Source organism: Hordeum vulgare, chromosome 1H, assembly GCF_904849725.1.
Source record: "Hordeum vulgare subsp. vulgare chromosome 1H, MorexV3_pseudomolecules_assembly, whole genome shotgun sequence".
Lineage (NCBI taxonomy): Eukaryota > Viridiplantae > Streptophyta > Magnoliopsida > Poales > Poaceae > Hordeum > Hordeum vulgare.
In genome coordinates this window covers 475,179,494-475,197,644 of record NC_058518.1, presented here as the reverse complement: position 1 = coordinate 475,197,644, position 18,151 = coordinate 475,179,494, and the positions used below count along the sequence as shown (strand labels likewise).

Sequence of the window (18,151 nt, the reverse complement as noted above, 5' to 3'; positions counted from 1 at the left end):
TTGAGCTAGTTGACCCTGAAATTGAAAAGCACTACAAATGAACTCTGAAAATGTTGAAAGTTGGCATGCTATCATCATTTCACCCACATAGCATGTGTTAAAAAGTTGAGAGGGCTACGACAAAAACTGGATGCACTTCGTGTACAAAACTGACAATCTCTCTCGAAGTAGTAGGGTGTCGAACGAGAACTCATCTCTTACAAAGGGATTTCATTTTTTTTAACTTATTTGAACTCCACACTTTTTTTGTGTTCAAAATGCACCATTCAAAGGCACATCACAAAATTTCAACATTTTCTGACTTCATTTGGTATATTTCTTGCATTTACTTATTTATTTTTTGAGCTAGTTGACCCTGAAATTGAAAAGCACTATAAATGAACTCTAAAAATGTTGAAAGTTGGCATGCTATCATCATTTCATCCATATAGCATGTGTTAAAAAGTTGAGAGGGCTACGACAAAAACTGGATGCACTTCGTGTACAAAACTGACAATCTCTCTTGAAGTAGCAGGGTTTCGAACGAGAACTCATCTCTTACAAAGGATTTCATTTTTTTAACTTATTTGAACTCCATACTTTTTTTGTGTTCAAAATTCACCATTCAAAGGCACATCACAAAATTTCAACAATTTCTAACTTCATGTGGTATATTTCTTGCATTTACTTTTTTTTTTGAGCTAGTTGACCCTGAAATTGAAAAGCACTACAAATGAACTCTGAAAATGTTGAAAGTTGGCATGCTATCATCATTTCTCCCACATAGCATGTTTTAAAAAGTTGAGAGGGCTACGACAAAAACTGGATGCACTTGGTGTACAAAACTGACAATCTCTCTCGAAGTAGCACGGTTTCGAACGAGAACTCATCTCTTACAAAGGGATTTCATTTTTTTAACTTATTTGAAGTCCATACTTTTTTGTGTTCAAAATGCACCATTCAAAGGCACATCACAAAATTTCAACAATTTCTGACTTCATTTGGTATATTTCTTGCATTTACTTTTTTTTGAGCTAGTTGACCCTGAAATTGAAAAGCACTACAAATGAACTCTGAAAATGTTGAAAGTTGGCATGCTATCTTCATTTCACCCACATAGCATGTGTTAAAAAGTTGAGAGGGCTTGGACAAAAACTGGATGCACTTCGTGTACAAAACTGACAATCTCTCTCGAAGTAGCACGGTTTCGAACGAGAACTCATCTCTTACAAAGGGATTTCATTTTTTAACTTATTTGAAATCCATACTTTTTTGTGTTCAAAATGCACCATTCAAAGGCACATCACAAAATTTCAACAATTTCTGACTTCATCTGGTATATTTCTTGCATTTACTTTTTTTTTTTGAGCTAGTTGACCCTGAAATTGAAAAGCACTACAAATGAACTCTGAAAATGTTGAAAGTTGGCATGCTATCATCATTTCTCCCACATAGCATGTTTTAAAAAGTTGAGAGGGCTACGACAAAAACTGGATGCACTTGGTGTACAAAACTGACAATCTCTCTCGAAGTAGCACGGTTTCGAACGAGAACTCATCTCTTACAAAGGGATTTCATTTTTTTAACTTATTTGAAGTCCATACTTTTTTGTGTTCAAAATGCACCATTCAAAGGCACATCACAAAATTTCAACAATTTCTGACTTCATTTGGTATATTTCTTGCATTTACTTTTTTTTGAGCTAGTTGACCCTGAAATTGAAAAGCACTACAAATGAACTCTGAAAATGTTGAAAGTTGGCATGCTATCATCATTTCACCCACATAGCATGTGTTAAAAAGTTGAGAGGGCTTGGACAAAAACTGGATGCACTTCGTGTACAAAACTGACAATCTCTCTCGAAGTAGCACGGTTTCGAACGAGAACTCATCTCTTACAAAGGGATTTCATTTTTTTTAATTATTTGAACTCCATACTTTTTTTGTGTTCAAAATGCACCATTCAAAGGCACATCACAAAATTTCAACAATTTATGACTTCATTTGGTATATTTCTTGCATTTACTTATTTTTTTTTTGAGCTAGTTGACCCTGAAATTGAGGAGCACTACAAATGAACTCTGAAAATGTTGAAAGATGGCATGCTATCATCATTTCACCCACATAGAATGTGTTAAAAAGTTGAGAGGGCTACGACAAAAACTGGATGCACTTCGTGTACAAAACTAACAATCTCTCTCGAAGTAGTAGGGTTTCGAACGAGAACTCATCTCTTACAAAGGGATTTCATTTTTTTAACTTATTTGAACTCCATACTTTTTTTGTGTTCAAAATGCACCATTCAAAGGCACATCACAAAATTTCAACAATTTCTGACTTCATTTGATATATTTCTTGCATTTAATTATTTTTTTTGAGCTAGTTGACCCTGAAATTGAAAAGCACTACAAATGAACTCTGAAAATGTTGAAAGTTGGCATGCTATCATAATTTCACCCACATAGCATGTGTTAAAAAGTTGAGAGGGCTACGACAAAAACTGGATGCACTTCGTGTATAAAACTGACAATCTCTCTCGAAGTAGGAGGGTTCCGAACGAGAACTCATCTCTTACAAAGGGATTTCATTTTTTTTAACTTATTTGAACTCCATACTTTTTTGTGTTCAAAATGCACCATTCAAAAGCACATCACAAATTTCAACAATTTCTGACTTCATTTGGTATATTTCTTGCATTTACTTATTTTTTTGAGCTAGTTGACCCTGAAATTGAAAAGCACTACAAATGAACTCTGAAAATGTTGAAAGTTGGCATGCTATCATCATTTCACCCACATAGCATGTGTTAAAAAGTTGAGAGGGCTACGACAAAAACTGGATGCACTTCGTGTACAAAACTGACAATCTCTCTCGAAGTAGCAGGGTTTCGAACGAGAATTCATCTCTTACAAAGGGATTTCATTTTTTTTAACTTATTTGAACTCCATACTTTTTGTGTGTTCAAAATGCACCATTCAAAGGCACATCACAAAATTTTAACAATTTCTGACTACATTTGGTATATTTCTTGCATTTACTTAATTTTTTTGAACTAGTTGACCGTGAAATTGAAAAGCACTACAAATGAACTCTGAAAATGTTGAAAGTTGGCATGCTATCATCATTTCACCCACATAGCATGTGTTAAAAAGTTGAGAGGGCTACGACAAAAACTGGATGCACTTCGTGTACAAAACTGACAATCTCTCTCGAAGTAGGAAGGTTTCGAACGAGAACTCATCTCTTACAAAGGGATTTCATTTTTTTTAACTTATTTGAACTCCATAGTTTTTTTGTGTTCAAAATGCACCATTCAAAGGCACATCACAAAGGGATTTCTTCTTCTCTCATATATGGTGGACACTAGCTCACCTGATTTTTCAACCGTCGATGATGGTCGCTACTCCTACTTCCCCTAGTGCATAACCAATATCTAGCACAAGGAGAAGAAGGAGAAGTGATTGTTTTAATCAAAAACAGATCTGTTGCAAAAGGGATTTCATTTTTTGAACTTATTTGAACTGAAGACTTTTTGTATATATATGTGGTCGAAATGCATGATACCATGAAGTTAGAAAGGGCTAAACCATTCAAAAGTAGCAAATGAAGTTAGAAAGGGCTAAACCATTCAAATTTGGAAACTATAATGGCACAAACAGAAACTAGACATATATAAATTGGTCCAAGAAGTACATGATACTAGTTCAAACAGTACATAATAATAGCTACAATAGATATATATAGAAGTGTTCGATGTTAAGAACACTACTCGTCTGAATCATCTGAATCAGAATGTCCACCTTCCTCGAGGTGACGCTGGCCATAGTGGACGAATCAAATCTTGCGGTACAACTCGTATGAAACATATGCATCTTTTGCTGCATATTCAATGTTGATATCATCAAGTGGGCCCTTCTCCCAAAGTCTGTGCTGAGACCTTGGGAAACTGGTCTTCATATCAACATATGAATCGTCGATCAAGGCAACTGCCATACGAGCCATCGAAGTCCTGTCATGTTGAAGCTTGAATATCGTTTGGAGATCAACGTGGCAACCAGCTGGTATCTCAATACCGAAGTTGTGCCTCATCTTCAGCCTGTCATTCCTTATGTCAATGGAAGCAAAAGTGACGCCGCTGCGAAGGAACTCCATGAGTCCTGGACAATGCTTGTCACTCCTGCAACAGAAACAAATTAAAATGGATCAAATGTTACATACTGCTGCAATAAGGAAACATGTTTCACTACAACTAAAGAGAAACTTATCTTTAGGATTCATATAGAACATATGCAATGGAATCTAGAGAGATCACTACAACTATTTGAAGCGAACCAACTATGATTCCAATGAAACATATTAAACACTAGTTCATTCTAATACGATTTTTCAGATTATGGAAAACTATTCCAATCAGATTGTGCTCTCCTTCAACTAATCAAAATTGTTTCACTACAACTATTTGAAGGGAACCAACTATGATAGAAACAAATAAACTTATACGTGGAATTCACTATGATAGATTATGGACATTATGCATAATATGCAAACAAAAGAAAGCTTGTTAACTAGTAAATCCAAACTACAAACTAAGTCTTATCGGATTGACAAAATTCGATCCAATGTGAATTATAAATGAACACAAATAAATCAATTCCTACTAAATATAATATTAAGTATAACCGGACTCTAGCTACACTACTAAATCAACACAAAAGAGTACGTAGCATGTCCTATTCAACACTAAAACATATTGAACACTAAAAAATTGTACACTAACAAATTAATTTCTACTAAATATAATCGGATACTACACTACTAAAACTAATTCCACACATACTACACTACTAAATCAAATGTACAAATACACAAAATCTACTACGCTACTTAATCAGATACACAAATACACAAAATCCATGTGAACGTGGGAGTAGTGACCCTAGGGGAGGGATTATCTTGGATCAAAGAAAGCCTCAAAACTTACTTCGCCCATTAGAAGATCACGACATGGCTTGCGAAGCATATTTGGATGACGGCAACACCACGTTGATCGGCCGTGTACTCCAGATCAAGCCCGAAGAACTTCTCATGATCCGGTGCGTGGTTAAACCATCGTTCCTTCAACTGTTGAAGGAAAAACGGCACCTCCGTGCTCAGGTTCGTGTACACGACACGGAGCTTCGTCGCGCCATGCGCGACCACCTCACGAAAGATAGTTGGCATGATGGAAGAAGAGAAGGGAAGAAGAGAGGAGAAGAACAAAGAGAGCGACGCGAGAGAGAAGAAGAACAGAGAGGGCGACGCGAGAGAGAAGAAGAACAGAGAAATGGCGACTGTACGCTTTGGTTCGTGTTTTTCATCGCCCGAAACGACGCGGGATGCAAACCGTTTGGGCCTTTAGTCCCGGGTTGAGCCACCAACCGGGACTAAAGAGGTATACCAAACGGATGCCACCACTACGGCAGGCCACGTGTTAGGCTTTTAGTCCCGGGTTCAACCACCAACTGGGACTAAAGAGGTATGCCAAACGGTTGCCATCACTACGGCAGGCCTTGTGTTAGGCTTTTAGTCCCGGGTTCAACCACCAACCGGGACTAAAGAGGTATTGCCAACGGTCGCCCCACTACGGCAGGCCATGTGTTAGTCCTTTAGTCCCGGGTTGAGCCACCAACCGGGACTAAAGAGGTATACCAACGGTTGCCACCACCACGGCAGGCCACGTGTTAGTCCTTTAGTCCCTTGTTGAGCCACCAACCGGGACTAAAGGGGGATACGAACGGTTGCCACCACCACTGCCCGCCGCGTAGCCTTTTAGTCCCGGTTTGTGACACGAACCGGGACTACAGGCTCCTTACGGGCCGGGACTAAAGCCTCGAGGGAGGCATTGAGAATTGGGACGACGTGGCCGGGCCTTTAGTCCCGGCCCAGAGGCACTCCGGGACTAATTGGTCCAGGCCAAAGGCCCGTTTTCTACTAGTGATTCAACTCATATCAAAACATACTTTTTCAACAGTGTGAATTTTAGATATATACTTAACATACTATGGGCGAGATCTAGATCAAAGTTGAATCACGTAAAACATGAAGGCCGTGTAACAAGGGACGGAGGGAGTACCGTTTAATAGAGATGGTTATGTGTGCAATGATGCATAGGCCGGGGGTTCAACCCCTTTCAGTAGAAGAAAAAAAGATGGTGACAAGTGCAATAACGGCCAAATGCGGATGAATAATAGAAAAAACATATTCACATCATATCCACATCAAAAACATAGATGACGTCCCCCGGAGAAAGAAAAAAAACATAGAATGCGCATTACACCAAAAGAACCGATCGGCGTAAGAGGCAAACTTCAACAGTATTCGCGTGCCATTGGTGTTTGCACAAACCATAGTTTTAAATAGCCCGCTATAGCCTTTTCAACAGGGTGTCGCTAAATGGTACTATGTACAAATATGCCGTTATAGCCCGCTATAGCTCGGCTATAGCTGATTTAGAGATTCGCCGCTATTTGTCATAGCCCACTATTTAAAATATTGCCACAAACTAGTCTATTTCGCGTTAAGATTGTGATTGGTATTGCACAAACTAATCTCATTGGGTCATGATGCACGCGACAGTTCTACAGTTCCAGATGATCCTCGGGGTCGGGCTGAATCTGTCTTGTGTTGGGCCTGTGATGGGCTACCACCCCCGCCGAACTCTGGGACGGAATGTCTCCTCCAACAGGGTTGATCGTGCTGAACAGTGTAACAGCCTGTGGCAAGGAAGCAGTTAGAAAGAACTCAAACAGCTATATGATTTCGATTATAAGGAGAAGAGCTCTATCATTCAGGTACTACATCTACATTCATAGATATACCATGTAGACAAGGTCAGATTACATACCTTCTGTTGAGCACTTGTCAGGCAAATCCGGGGCCGTATCGATTTGGTATGAACCCAGGCTTGTTTAGGATCCATGCCCTTGTATTTGATCTACATGCATATTATGTTCAGGTAGTAATAAGTCTTCCAATACATACAAGGAAAACACCAAAACTGTAATACACTATTGGTCCACTTTTGCCATACCAAGTAGCGCAAAACCACGGTTGTGCTCCGTCCTCTTCCGGCCTTGCAGTGGACGTAGGTACTGTTACCTTGCAACGCAATCCCTGAGAAAATGAAGAAATTGCAAAGGAAATGATAACCCAATAGTGTTGACTTTAATCTTCTTGTGTACAGCAAGACAAAAGTAGCATCTAGGTCCTGAATTTGGCATCTAGGTAGCAAGTCTGGGAGGTCATCGATCGCACAGATGTCGAGGTCGACTGTTGAGCCGTGCAAGAAGATGTGTAAGAAGAAGTTTACCTCAATGAACAAAAAGTAAGACCTTGTGACATAGACAAATGTGATGATCAAGTGTGGTACTTGGATACCGGTGCCAGCAACGATATGACTGCTTGTGAGAAGAAGTTTACTGAAATTGATTATTCAGTAAGAGAGAAAGTGAATTTGGAAATGGAACCACTGTTGCAATCACTGGCCGTGGAACTGTGTTAGTCCAATGCCTGAATGGTGGGCATCGTACATTATCAAATGTATATTTGATTCCCTCTCCGAGGAGTAATATTATTAGCCTTGGTCAATTGTCTGAAAATGGATGCAAGGTAGTAACTGAAGATGAATTCCTTCGCATTTATAATAGGGAGGGACAAGTACATGCAAAGGTTCGTCGATTTCCTAACAGGCTCTATCTGTTGGGCTTGACCTTGACTAAGCCAGTGTGCTTGATGGCTAAAACTGACTATGTTGCATGCTTAGGGCGCGCCAGATATGGCCACTTGAATTTCAAGTCTTCGAAGAAATTAGCAAGTGAAAAATAGTTAATGGAAAGACTGCAGGTTTGGACCGTTCGCTTCACAGGAAAGTGACTAGGGAAAACTACAGGTTTGGAAACCCTTAATCTTTTCTACCTATGGACTGTTTGCAAAATCCACCAGATAAAATGTTAAACTTCGCAGCCCATGATAAGATAAGAGACAAACAAGTATATGCAAATGAAAAACACCATAGTATCTACTGTGACATACACTCTATCCCACTAACAAAGGTTTTATACCTACACTTCCAACGCCCCTCATTCTTTCTGTTCCTCGGTTTTGCAGTCCTGTATTCTCATGCTGTAAAACCTGTGTAAAATAATTAATAAGATGACTGCATGCATCGATTGATGCAGAGGCCGGGGGTTTAACCTCCTTCTCTAAAAAAATGTTGTAAAACCTGTAGAAATTATAGGATGACTAATATTGTGCATTGTTGTGTTATATTGATCTAACCCTTGTAGGGATATATATAGGAGTTGATGAGGGGTAGAGGCTTGGAGTACAAGACAAGTTACATGTGGTTTAAAGTAATTCTATCTCTATCTCCTTATCTCTAACTTAAACCCAATTATACTTCTAACATTCCCCCTCAGTCGTAGCGGGAGTGAAGCAGACGCTTGCGACTGAATTTAAAGTCGTGCACTGATGACCCACAAGTATAGGGGATCAATCGTAGTCCTTTCGATAAGTAAGAGTGTCGAACCCAACGAGGAGCAGAAGGATCTGACAAGTGGTTTTCAGCAAGGAAAAATCTGCAAGCACTGAAATTGTCGGTAACAAGTGATTGTGTGGTGAGAAGATTCGTAGCAAGCAACAAGTAACAAAAGTAGCAACGGTGCAGCAAAGTGCCCCAATCCCTTTTGTAGCAAGGGACAAGCCTGGACAAAGTCTTATAGGAGGAAAAACGCTTCCGAGGACACACGAGAATTTCTGTCATGCTAGTTTCATCATGTTCATATGATTCGCGTTCGTTACTTTGATAGTTTGATCTGTGGGTGGACCGGCGCTTGGGTACTGCCCTTACTTGGACAAGCATCCCACTTATGATTAACCCCTCTCGCAAGCATCCGCAACTACGAAAGAAGAATTAAGACAAAGTCTAACCATAGCATTAAACTAGTGGATCCAAATCAGCCCCTTACGAAGCAACGCATAAACTAGGTTTTAAGCTTCTGTCACTCTAGCAACCCATCATCTACTTACTACTTCCCAATGCCTTCCTCTAGGCCCAAATAATGGTGAAGTGTTATGTAGTCGACGTTCACATAACACCACTAGAGAAAAAACAACATACAACATATCAAAATACCGAACGAATACCAAATTCACATGATTACTATTAGCATGACTTATCCCATGTCCTCAGGAACAAAAGTAACTACTCACAAAGCATAATCATATTCATGATCAGAGAGGTAATGAGTAGCATCACGGATTTGAACATAAACTCTTCCACCAAATAATTCAACTAGCATCAACTACGAAGAGTAATCAACACTACTAGCAACCTTACAAGTACCAATCGAAGTCGCGAGACGGAGATTGGTTACAAGTGATGAACTAGGGTTTGGAGATGAGATGGTGCCGATGGAGATGTTGATGGAGATGAGTCCCCTCTGATGAGAGGAGTGTTGGTGATGACGATGGCAACGATTTCCCCCTCCAGGAGGGAAGTTTCCCCGGCAGGATCGTCCTGCCGGAGCTCTAGATTGGTTCTGCTCAAGTTCCGCCTCGTGGCGGCGGCGAAACCACGAAAAAGCTCCTCTGTGATTTTTTCCTGGACGAAACCCTCCATATAGCAAAAAAGGGGGGCAGTGTGCTAGTGGGCTGCCCACAAGCCCCCATGGCGCGACCTGGCGGGGTGGCCGCGCCGTGCAGGCTTGTGGGCACCCCCTGGTGCCCCTCTGGCACTTCTTCGGCCCAGTATTTTTGATAAATTGGGAAAAAAATCCCCGTTGATTTTCACGGCGTTTTGAGTTGCGCAGAATATGTATCTCAACTTTGCTCCACTTTCAGGCCAGAATTCTAGTTTCCGGTGTTCCCCCTCTTCATGTAAACCTTACAAAATAAGAGAGAAAAGGCATAAGAATAGTACCGTGAAGTGAAATAATAGCCAAAGAAGCGATAAATATCAACGTGAAAACATGATGCAAAATGGACGTATCATGCGCCTTTGTCATCTTCTGCACGGCGTCATCATCAACTGCGTCTCTGATGGGTCGGCACCTAGGGTGGTGACTGCGTCCTCTTCTGGTGCCTTCCTTGTCTCTTCTCTATTCCCTCCCGCAGTCACAGCGGGAGTGGCGTGGACGCTAGTGACGACGCGGACGCTATTGACCGGAGTTGTTGCCGATGAGTTGCTGTAGACCAAGCCATTAATGTCGATGTCGAGGTAGCCGATCATGGTGATGTAGCCGTGGTCGAGGTAGTCGTGGTCGATGTGTGATCGTCGTGGATGATGAAACCACACGAAGCCGAAGGCGCAAAAAAATGCGCTATGACGGAGCTGCAGACGTGCATGATGTACCTTGCGGATGTCAGAGGGTGCCGTCGGCGATGAGTCCATCGGTTTTGCCAAGACCGGAGGAAGCTCATCGAGCACACATCGGTTTTGCCAGAACCGTGTGGCCGTGTAGGATCATCACTGTAGTGACGCCATGTCGATGCATTCATGAATGACGCGGTTGATGCCGTCGTCGTGACGCGGCCATTGCCGTCGTCGGGGTCGCGTCTTGCAGAAAAATCTGTCAGAGGACGCTAGGTGTCCATCTTGTGGACGAGGGGCGGCGGCGTGTTGACGAAGATGTTGGTGAAGACCATGTTGATGAAGACCTTGGCGATGAAGTGTCGGCGATGACGTCGCAGCAGCATGTCGACGATAATGTGTCACTTGAAGGCGTCCCTTGCGGCGACCAAGTGTCGATGCCGTGCGCGTCGGAGAAGTCGATGAAGAATTACATCACTTTCCATACCGGCCTGGCGTGTGGATAATGCGTGTTGATGTCGCTTCTCGAAGATATGTTTGACAAAGATTTTCCAGACCATGTAGCCGTACAGCTCGATGTCGCGGTGTAAGGTCGGTGTAGATTGCTCGGTGTAGGTTCGGTCGTGCTGATGGATTGGTGTCGCGGTGCCGGGTCAATGGAGATCGCTCCGCTTGATGCAGATCCGCTGCGTCGGCTCGGTGTAGATGTGTGTCGCGTGTGTCGTGCGGAATCCCGCTCAGTACAGTTTGCTGGCTCGGTGGAGATTGTTGGTTCGCTCGGTGGAGGGCCGATGAAACTTGCTCGGACGGCCCTCATGGAGTACCAATCTTGGTGCCGGTCGCATGTATGAAGCTGTCAAAACAGGATCATGGCATCAGCACGCACAAGGACATGCATTACCACGTCTCCAGGATGCATGAACGCCTTGTGCATGGACGCCTTGAACGATACAGTAGCGAGACGTACGATGCGGCCGCAGCCGCCTGCAGAAGCTGTTGGTTCGAGGCGTTGATGTGCGCTGCTTGGTGTCGAGGCCGTGGCGCCCACGAGGGCACGTACGTAGAGCTCTGCTGCTGTCGTGGGAGTCGCTCGGGAGGGCAGGTCGATGCTGAGGTCGTGTTGCCCCTGAAGTTGATGGTGTGAGCTCGGTGATGCGTCCTCCGTCGAGGTCGGACGCGGTGGAGCTCCTCGAAGGGCTCTGCTGGCTTCGGCGACGAGCGTCTCGTCTCTTGTGCGAGATCTACATGCGCGGGCGCGATGGACGTTGATGCAGTCTCCTGGTCGTCGTCCCTGTTTCTCGGCTTGTTCAACCGGCCAGCGCTGATCCCGGTGAGAAAATCGGTTATTTGCCACTTTCAACATGGGGCTTCGTAAAATTACCACTTTCAAGATTGGCATTGTAAAAATGCCACCCAGCTCGTGTAAATTTTGATTACTATGCCATTTTTCCTTTTTTCATTGCTTTTCCTTTTCTTTTTCATTATTTGACACTTGGAAGGACCAAAGTACCCTTAATGCAATCTAACTAATCTGATGCGTTTATGGATAGGTTGCATCTGATTGCCCCGAAACTAGCTCGTGATGCTCGTTCTTGCCATCACGGCTGCTCGCCGTCGTACGTTGCGGATGTTTACACGAGTCACCGCAGCTCTTAGTCCTAGCTTGCCAGCACGCACCGGCACAGTTCAGCTCGCCTCGCAGATGCCTGCGCGAGCCACCGCACCTCGCCGCCGGTGCTCGCCCACACCTGCGCGCTCGGCCTCCCCTGTGCTCGACAACCCAGCTCACACTTCCCTGCCCCGTGTTGGAGCAGCTCGTCCATTGACATGCTAGATAAGTGCCCTAGTAGTGAGGCCAGCGCTCAATATCAGCACCAACGGCCTGATGGCAATCGTCAGGAATGTCGCAAGCAAGATATTCAGGGATGGTCCACTTCAAGTGCCTGATCTGATCCCAAATAAATATAGATAGTATCAGGGTATTTTGGTCCTTTCAGTTGCCAAATAATGAAAAATAAAAATAAAAACAATGTAAAAATAAAAAAAAATGGCATGATAATCAAAGTGTACACAAGCTGAATGGCATTTTTACAAAGTCAATCTTGAAAGTGGCAAATTTGTGAAGCCCGGTATTGAAAGTGGCAAATAGCCGATTTTCTCGATCCCGGCTAGCTTCCACCCTCCCGTGATCGGGAAGTCTTCGCTGTTGCCGCCTCGACCCCGATACAATCGGCATCGCCTTCACCACACATGAGGCGGGTTGACTGCACGCCGTCAAAGGTGGATTTGCACCGATTTTCACCGGATGGATAGAAGGTCGTGGAAATATAGGAATTTATATGTGTGGCTAAGAGAAAAAAAATTGATCTAATGGAAGTTCGAAATTTTGATCTAATCTAAGGAATTACCTCAGCTAGAGGAACTGATCTGATCTACTCTTTGATTGATCGGGTGCCGCGCCCCCGGGGAGAGGAGATTGAGCTCCCCGGGGCGGCGCGCGATGCAGTAGTGGTGGAAGTCCTAGGATCGGGGTAGTGAGACTAACCGCTCTAATACCATGTGGAAATTATAGGATGACTAATATTGTGTATTGTTGTGTTATATTGATCTAACCCTTGTAGGGATATATATAGGAGTACATGAGGGGTAGAGGCTTGAAGTACAAGACAAGTTACATGTGGTTTAAACTAATTCTATCTCTATCTCCTTATCTCTAATTTAAACCCAATTATACTTCTAACAAAACCAACCCCATCCCTATACATTTTCTAGCCCCGTGTTTTCCGCACCTGCAAACCAAATGGGGCCTAAACCAAATCTCTCACTAATAATAAAGCAAATACAGTTTCTAGTCGTCCGTCTTGAAAATTACTCCTAAAGTTTGCATAAATTACCCACTATGTCATCGGTAAGTAATAGAAAACGTTTCACAAAGCGAAAAATCTTGGACTGGGCCGGCCCATGTAAAAACATCCTATATTACGCTCTGCACGCTGGGAAAATATCCAACACACCATATGGGCCGGCCCATGCACAGGCGCCTGCTTTTAGTTCCGTTTATTTATTTATTTTCAGTTCTGTTTTATTTTTTTATTTTAAATAATTTAGAACTTTAAATAATCTTTAAAATTTTAATAAACTGAAAATTATAAATCAACATATTTAAAAAATTAAAATGTTTGTGACTTCAAAAACTGTTCGGAGTTTTGTAAAAAATGCTCGCATATACAATAAAATGTTTGCAATTTTAGAAAAATGTTTCTATGATAAGAAAAGTCCATGATCTCAAATACAATTCCATGTATTCAAAATTATTAAAGGCATTTAACAAAATGCTTTCTAATTCAAAATATTTTAGAGCATTTAAAAATTGTCCTAAATTTTTAAAAATAGCTAATGCTTGTTTTGATAGTTTCTCTTTTTTATTTAAAATTTTCCGTTCCATTTTTGGTTATTTATAATTTAAATAATTTAGAATTACAAAAACTTTTGCATACTAAAAAATAGGAATTTTCAATTAAAATGCTGACAATTTTTTTATTTTGAATTAAAAATAGGATTCAAAAAGCGCCAGATTTTTATATTTTTTTGCAAATTCCAAAACAATGTCCATGAATTAAATAAATATATTACTGCTTTATAAAAATGTTTGTTTATTCAGAAAAACTTCATGCATTTCAAAAAATGTTTGTGAATTTAAAATAAAATCCTCCAACGTCAAAAATTATGTTCGCCTTTTCTTGAATTGGTCGCCAATTCAAAAGAAAATATTTAAACCCATTCAAAATATAAAAAATATTCACGATTTTTAGTAAATATTTTTAATTTGTAAAAAATGTTCTCGATTTTAAAATTGTTCCCATATTTGTAAAATTGTTCACGAAAGATCTAATGTATGTAGTCAAACATTAATGCTTTTAAGTCTATGTGACAATATACCTGTGTGAATTTTGAAGAATTAATTGTTGGATGGATCGGATTATTATTGTATGTTTTCTAAAAAATTTCTTGAAATTCAGAATAAATCTTTGAGTTACCAAGATTTTTGACAACCATGATATATATTTTCTGAAAATGTAAAGATTGCTTGAACTTGTGAATAAATTTAAAAGAAGAAACATTTTCTTGCATTTGTGCACAAAATTTCTAAATCAATCGGTGATATGTGAACATAATGTGGTCACTATCATTGGAGATTATGTTTTTTTTCTTCCGTGGCAACGCACGGGCCATTTTGCTAGTACTTAAATAAGAAGGACTGTGACATGTTTCGGTTCGCTAAGCTATCGTTTCCTAGCAAGCAGTGGCATACTAATCAGTTCTTCTAATTATCCTCAGAGATTCAAAATGGAAGGTGCTTACTGTTGATAAACTTCAGATCCTTACAGATATTCTCCAGTGAAGGTGCACAAGCATAATCCCTTGTTGGAATTTGAAGATTCTCAATGTCATAATCCTGAAAATGTTATTAAGAAGAAAATGGTAAGATAAATAATGACAGCATCTAAGTGAAGTATTTGGCAAATGATAAAAGATTACAATGTTGCTTGATGTATAGAAGCTAAAAGGCAAGGTTACCACTAATTAGAACGAGTGCAATTTTAAGTATAGTTGTTCAAAAATATATACTAACAGAAATTAAGCATTGAACTTATAGTTACCTGATATGCTTTTGATGTAACAAAAGTCTCAAATGGTTCATTCAAAGTGACAACTCCGCGTACCCCAAGCGCCTTCAACCGTGGTACATGCCTCTGGAAGGGAACGGCACCTAGCCAAACATGCTAGATACATGGAAGCAGAAACAAATTAGACCACAGTAATTGCCTCTTGTAAGCCGTTAAATTATAACATTTCAAATATGTGACAACCTCGACCCAAACACACCCTTTTTCTCTTGCACGTACGCATACAATAAAATACATCTTCCACATATGCATGTCACAGAATGCATGTAATGATCCATTCCATCCTCAATGTGCGTGTACAACTCCAACACATAGACAACTCCAAACTCTCAATTGGATATATAACACATGGATGAGAAAGAAAGTTAAGAGATTGTATTATATATGTGGACAAACAGTGAACGCTGAAGCCAGACATGAGATTGTGGAGAATGGCATTTGTCCATGCAATTCTTGTAACCCCACTAGATAGAGAAGGCTGGCAGCAGGACGAACATGCTCTCGGGAACATGGTCCCTTTGTTCCAAAAAGAATCAAAAACTGAGCTCAAAAGTTTGCAGGAAACATCGTTGATTTGCAGCCTGGGTGAAAATATACTGAAATAGCATTTTTCAGATTCTGAATAAGTGCTGACAAATAATCAGGAGGATGACAAATTAGCTAGAATAGCATCTCTCTTGAACTCTACTGCACTATCTTGTACAAACCCAAATCATAGCGACTGGAATCCCTGACAAATCCAACTATCTTGCCCCATCGTCAGCTTATTGCGGTGCTTTTGATGTAACAATCAGAAATGTGGAGTAATTTGTTCATTTAGTCAATATGAAATTACCCAGACTGAGCCTCAGCTGAATCCCTTCCCCTCGATTCCTCGAACGACACGAGAGATACCACCAAATGCCGAACGATCTTGTACACGAGATGCCGCATGGATTCATCGCACAAGATTCAAGAAAGAAGCTCACCTCGTCGACTTGATCCCACCAGTGAAAGTCTGCCTCCATCTTGTTCCTCGCGACGTTGTAGGCCAGGGATGGGTACAGCGCAAGCCTCGCGCCGACTCCGACGAGCTTGCCGAGCCACCCGCCGCCGCCACGGCCAGGGCCGGTCCAAGCAAATTTTGGGCCCCGGGGCGAAGTCGAAAATAAATGAATTTTATATCAAAATTTTATATTCTTCTAAACATATTGTTTAATCAGACTAAAACCTAAACGAATATGATGTTTTCCATTTAGTTGGCATAATTAGTCATCCAACAACATTGCTAAATATTAATTATTGTTTTTTTGTCCTACGATTGTAACGTACATTAAAAAAAATTATACTAAATTTAAATTATTTATCCTAACAAAAATTAATTTGATGGTTTGCATAAATTATATATAAGGGAGGGGGGGGGTTGAGTGTGCGCGTCTATGTTTATTTTAATATCGTCAAATATCATGATAAAGCTTCCTAATGCATATTGTTTAAAAAAAGTTAATTGTGGTTTCTAGTGTATTATTGGGTAAGTATATCTATAGAAATTTATAGAGTATAAATTAAGTAGTTGCCAACTGAATCTTGCAAATTAAATTAATTAATAAACTGACACTATGTGCGTACTAGATAGTTGATTCTGAAGTAGGATCACTTATAAGAATCACCTATGTAAAGATAAAAGTAACGTTAGTTCAATTTTTATATACTAATTTATTATTTCAGATGCACTTATGTGATGTTTTTGGATTTATCTAGTGCAGATATTAGTCTTTCAAATCAAAACTTCTGCATGAAATTGCACATATAAATCTACCTAAGATGGTGTTTATTACAAAGAGTCTAACTTAATTTAATATCACCAGTGATCTATTTATACCTTATACATGCTATTTGTTTGCAGTGTGGACTTTGCTCATCCAAATTGAGAATTTTGTTTTTCTAACATATTTTATGATATTCAACCTAATATGCAATATTATGGTTGTTAGTAGTATAATTTAATGTTTGGGAGCCCTCGTCCTCTCGGGGCCCGGGGCAGTTGCCCTGTTTGCCTGGGCTATGGGTCGGCCCTGGCCACGGCCCGAACCCGACACCTCGCCGCCGCCGCGGTCATTCGGCCCTCCCCGCAGCTCCTGGTCCCGCCGCGCGTCCTCCCATTCGTCGTTCTCCCACTGATCCTCCGCCCCCTCCACGCCGCTGTCGCCGTGGCCCAACGTCCCACCCCGCAGCGCCTCACCACCGCCGTGGCTAAACGCCCCTCGACGCCGCGCCTCGCCACCGCAGCCATCCCTCCCCCACGCCGCCGAAAACTCCTCCTCATCCTCCTCCTCCACCCACTAGTCGTCGCCGCGGGCGCCGCCGTGGCCCGGGGCCCCTTCCCGCAGCGCCTCATCCAGGCGCGCCTCGCCGCCGCAGTCCTCCCCGTCCACCACCTCGTCGGAGAAGATCTCATGAATCTTCATCTCGCTCTGATCCTGAGGGGGGCAGGCTGTTCTTGGAAGAAGAAACAAGTCAAGCAACCAACGCGCCTCGCGCTCTGCAATTTTTCGGTTGGGAATTATAAGCTGGAGGGGGAGGACTGCCGTGGCGAGCTAGTCAATATATAAGTCAAGTCAATGAATGGTCCACATAGGTCACTATTCATTAAAAAAATGTCTTTTTTAAGGGGCTGCTACGCGTCCATCAACAGATGTTTAGTAAACATCCACCATCTGGACGACCATCCGATCTACATGAGCGTCGTCTGATCCGCACGCGAAGCTTTGGTTGGGCATCCAGTGATTCATGAAACGACGGTCGAGTTGCACAAACAATTGCCTTGTTACAAAAAATAAACTTTGTATTCATTAATTCCTGAAACAACGATTGAGTTCCACAAACAATCGCTTTATTGCAGAAAAAAATTATTTCATCTTTCTTCAACATAGGTACTGTTGCGGAAGAAATTTTTACAGCAAAGATCATGTCGTCGAGGCCGAGCGGCTGGTGGCACGGGGGGTGGGGGATGGGGGAGGGAAGGGTCGGCTGGCATCGGGGGTGAAGGGGCTGCCGGCGGGAGCTACTGGCAGCGGCATGTGTTGGGCCGCCGGCGTCGGAGGCGAGCGGCTGGTGGCGCGGGGGGTAGGGGAGGGGCGGCTGACGTCGTGGCTGAG

At 41.8% G+C, this 18,151-nt stretch overlaps 1 protein-coding gene across 1 annotated transcript; it reads right to left on the bottom strand.

Moving 5' to 3' along the window:
* Positions 1–6,595: 6,595 nt before the first annotated feature.
* On the bottom strand, positions 6,596–17,286 carry LOC123401150 (phosphatidylglycerophosphate phosphatase PTPMT2-like). The gene is made up of 7 exons (XM_045094884.1): positions 17,086–17,286; positions 15,983–16,087; positions 14,988–15,110; positions 14,689–14,782; positions 7,048–7,130; positions 6,862–6,951; positions 6,596–6,730 (listed from the first exon to the last, which is right to left on the bottom strand). Exons 1-7 carry the CDS (start codon positions 17,284–17,286, stop codon positions 6,596–6,598), a joined length of 831 nt encoding a protein of 276 aa, XP_044950819.1.
* Between the last annotated feature and the right edge of the window lie 865 nt (positions 17,287–18,151).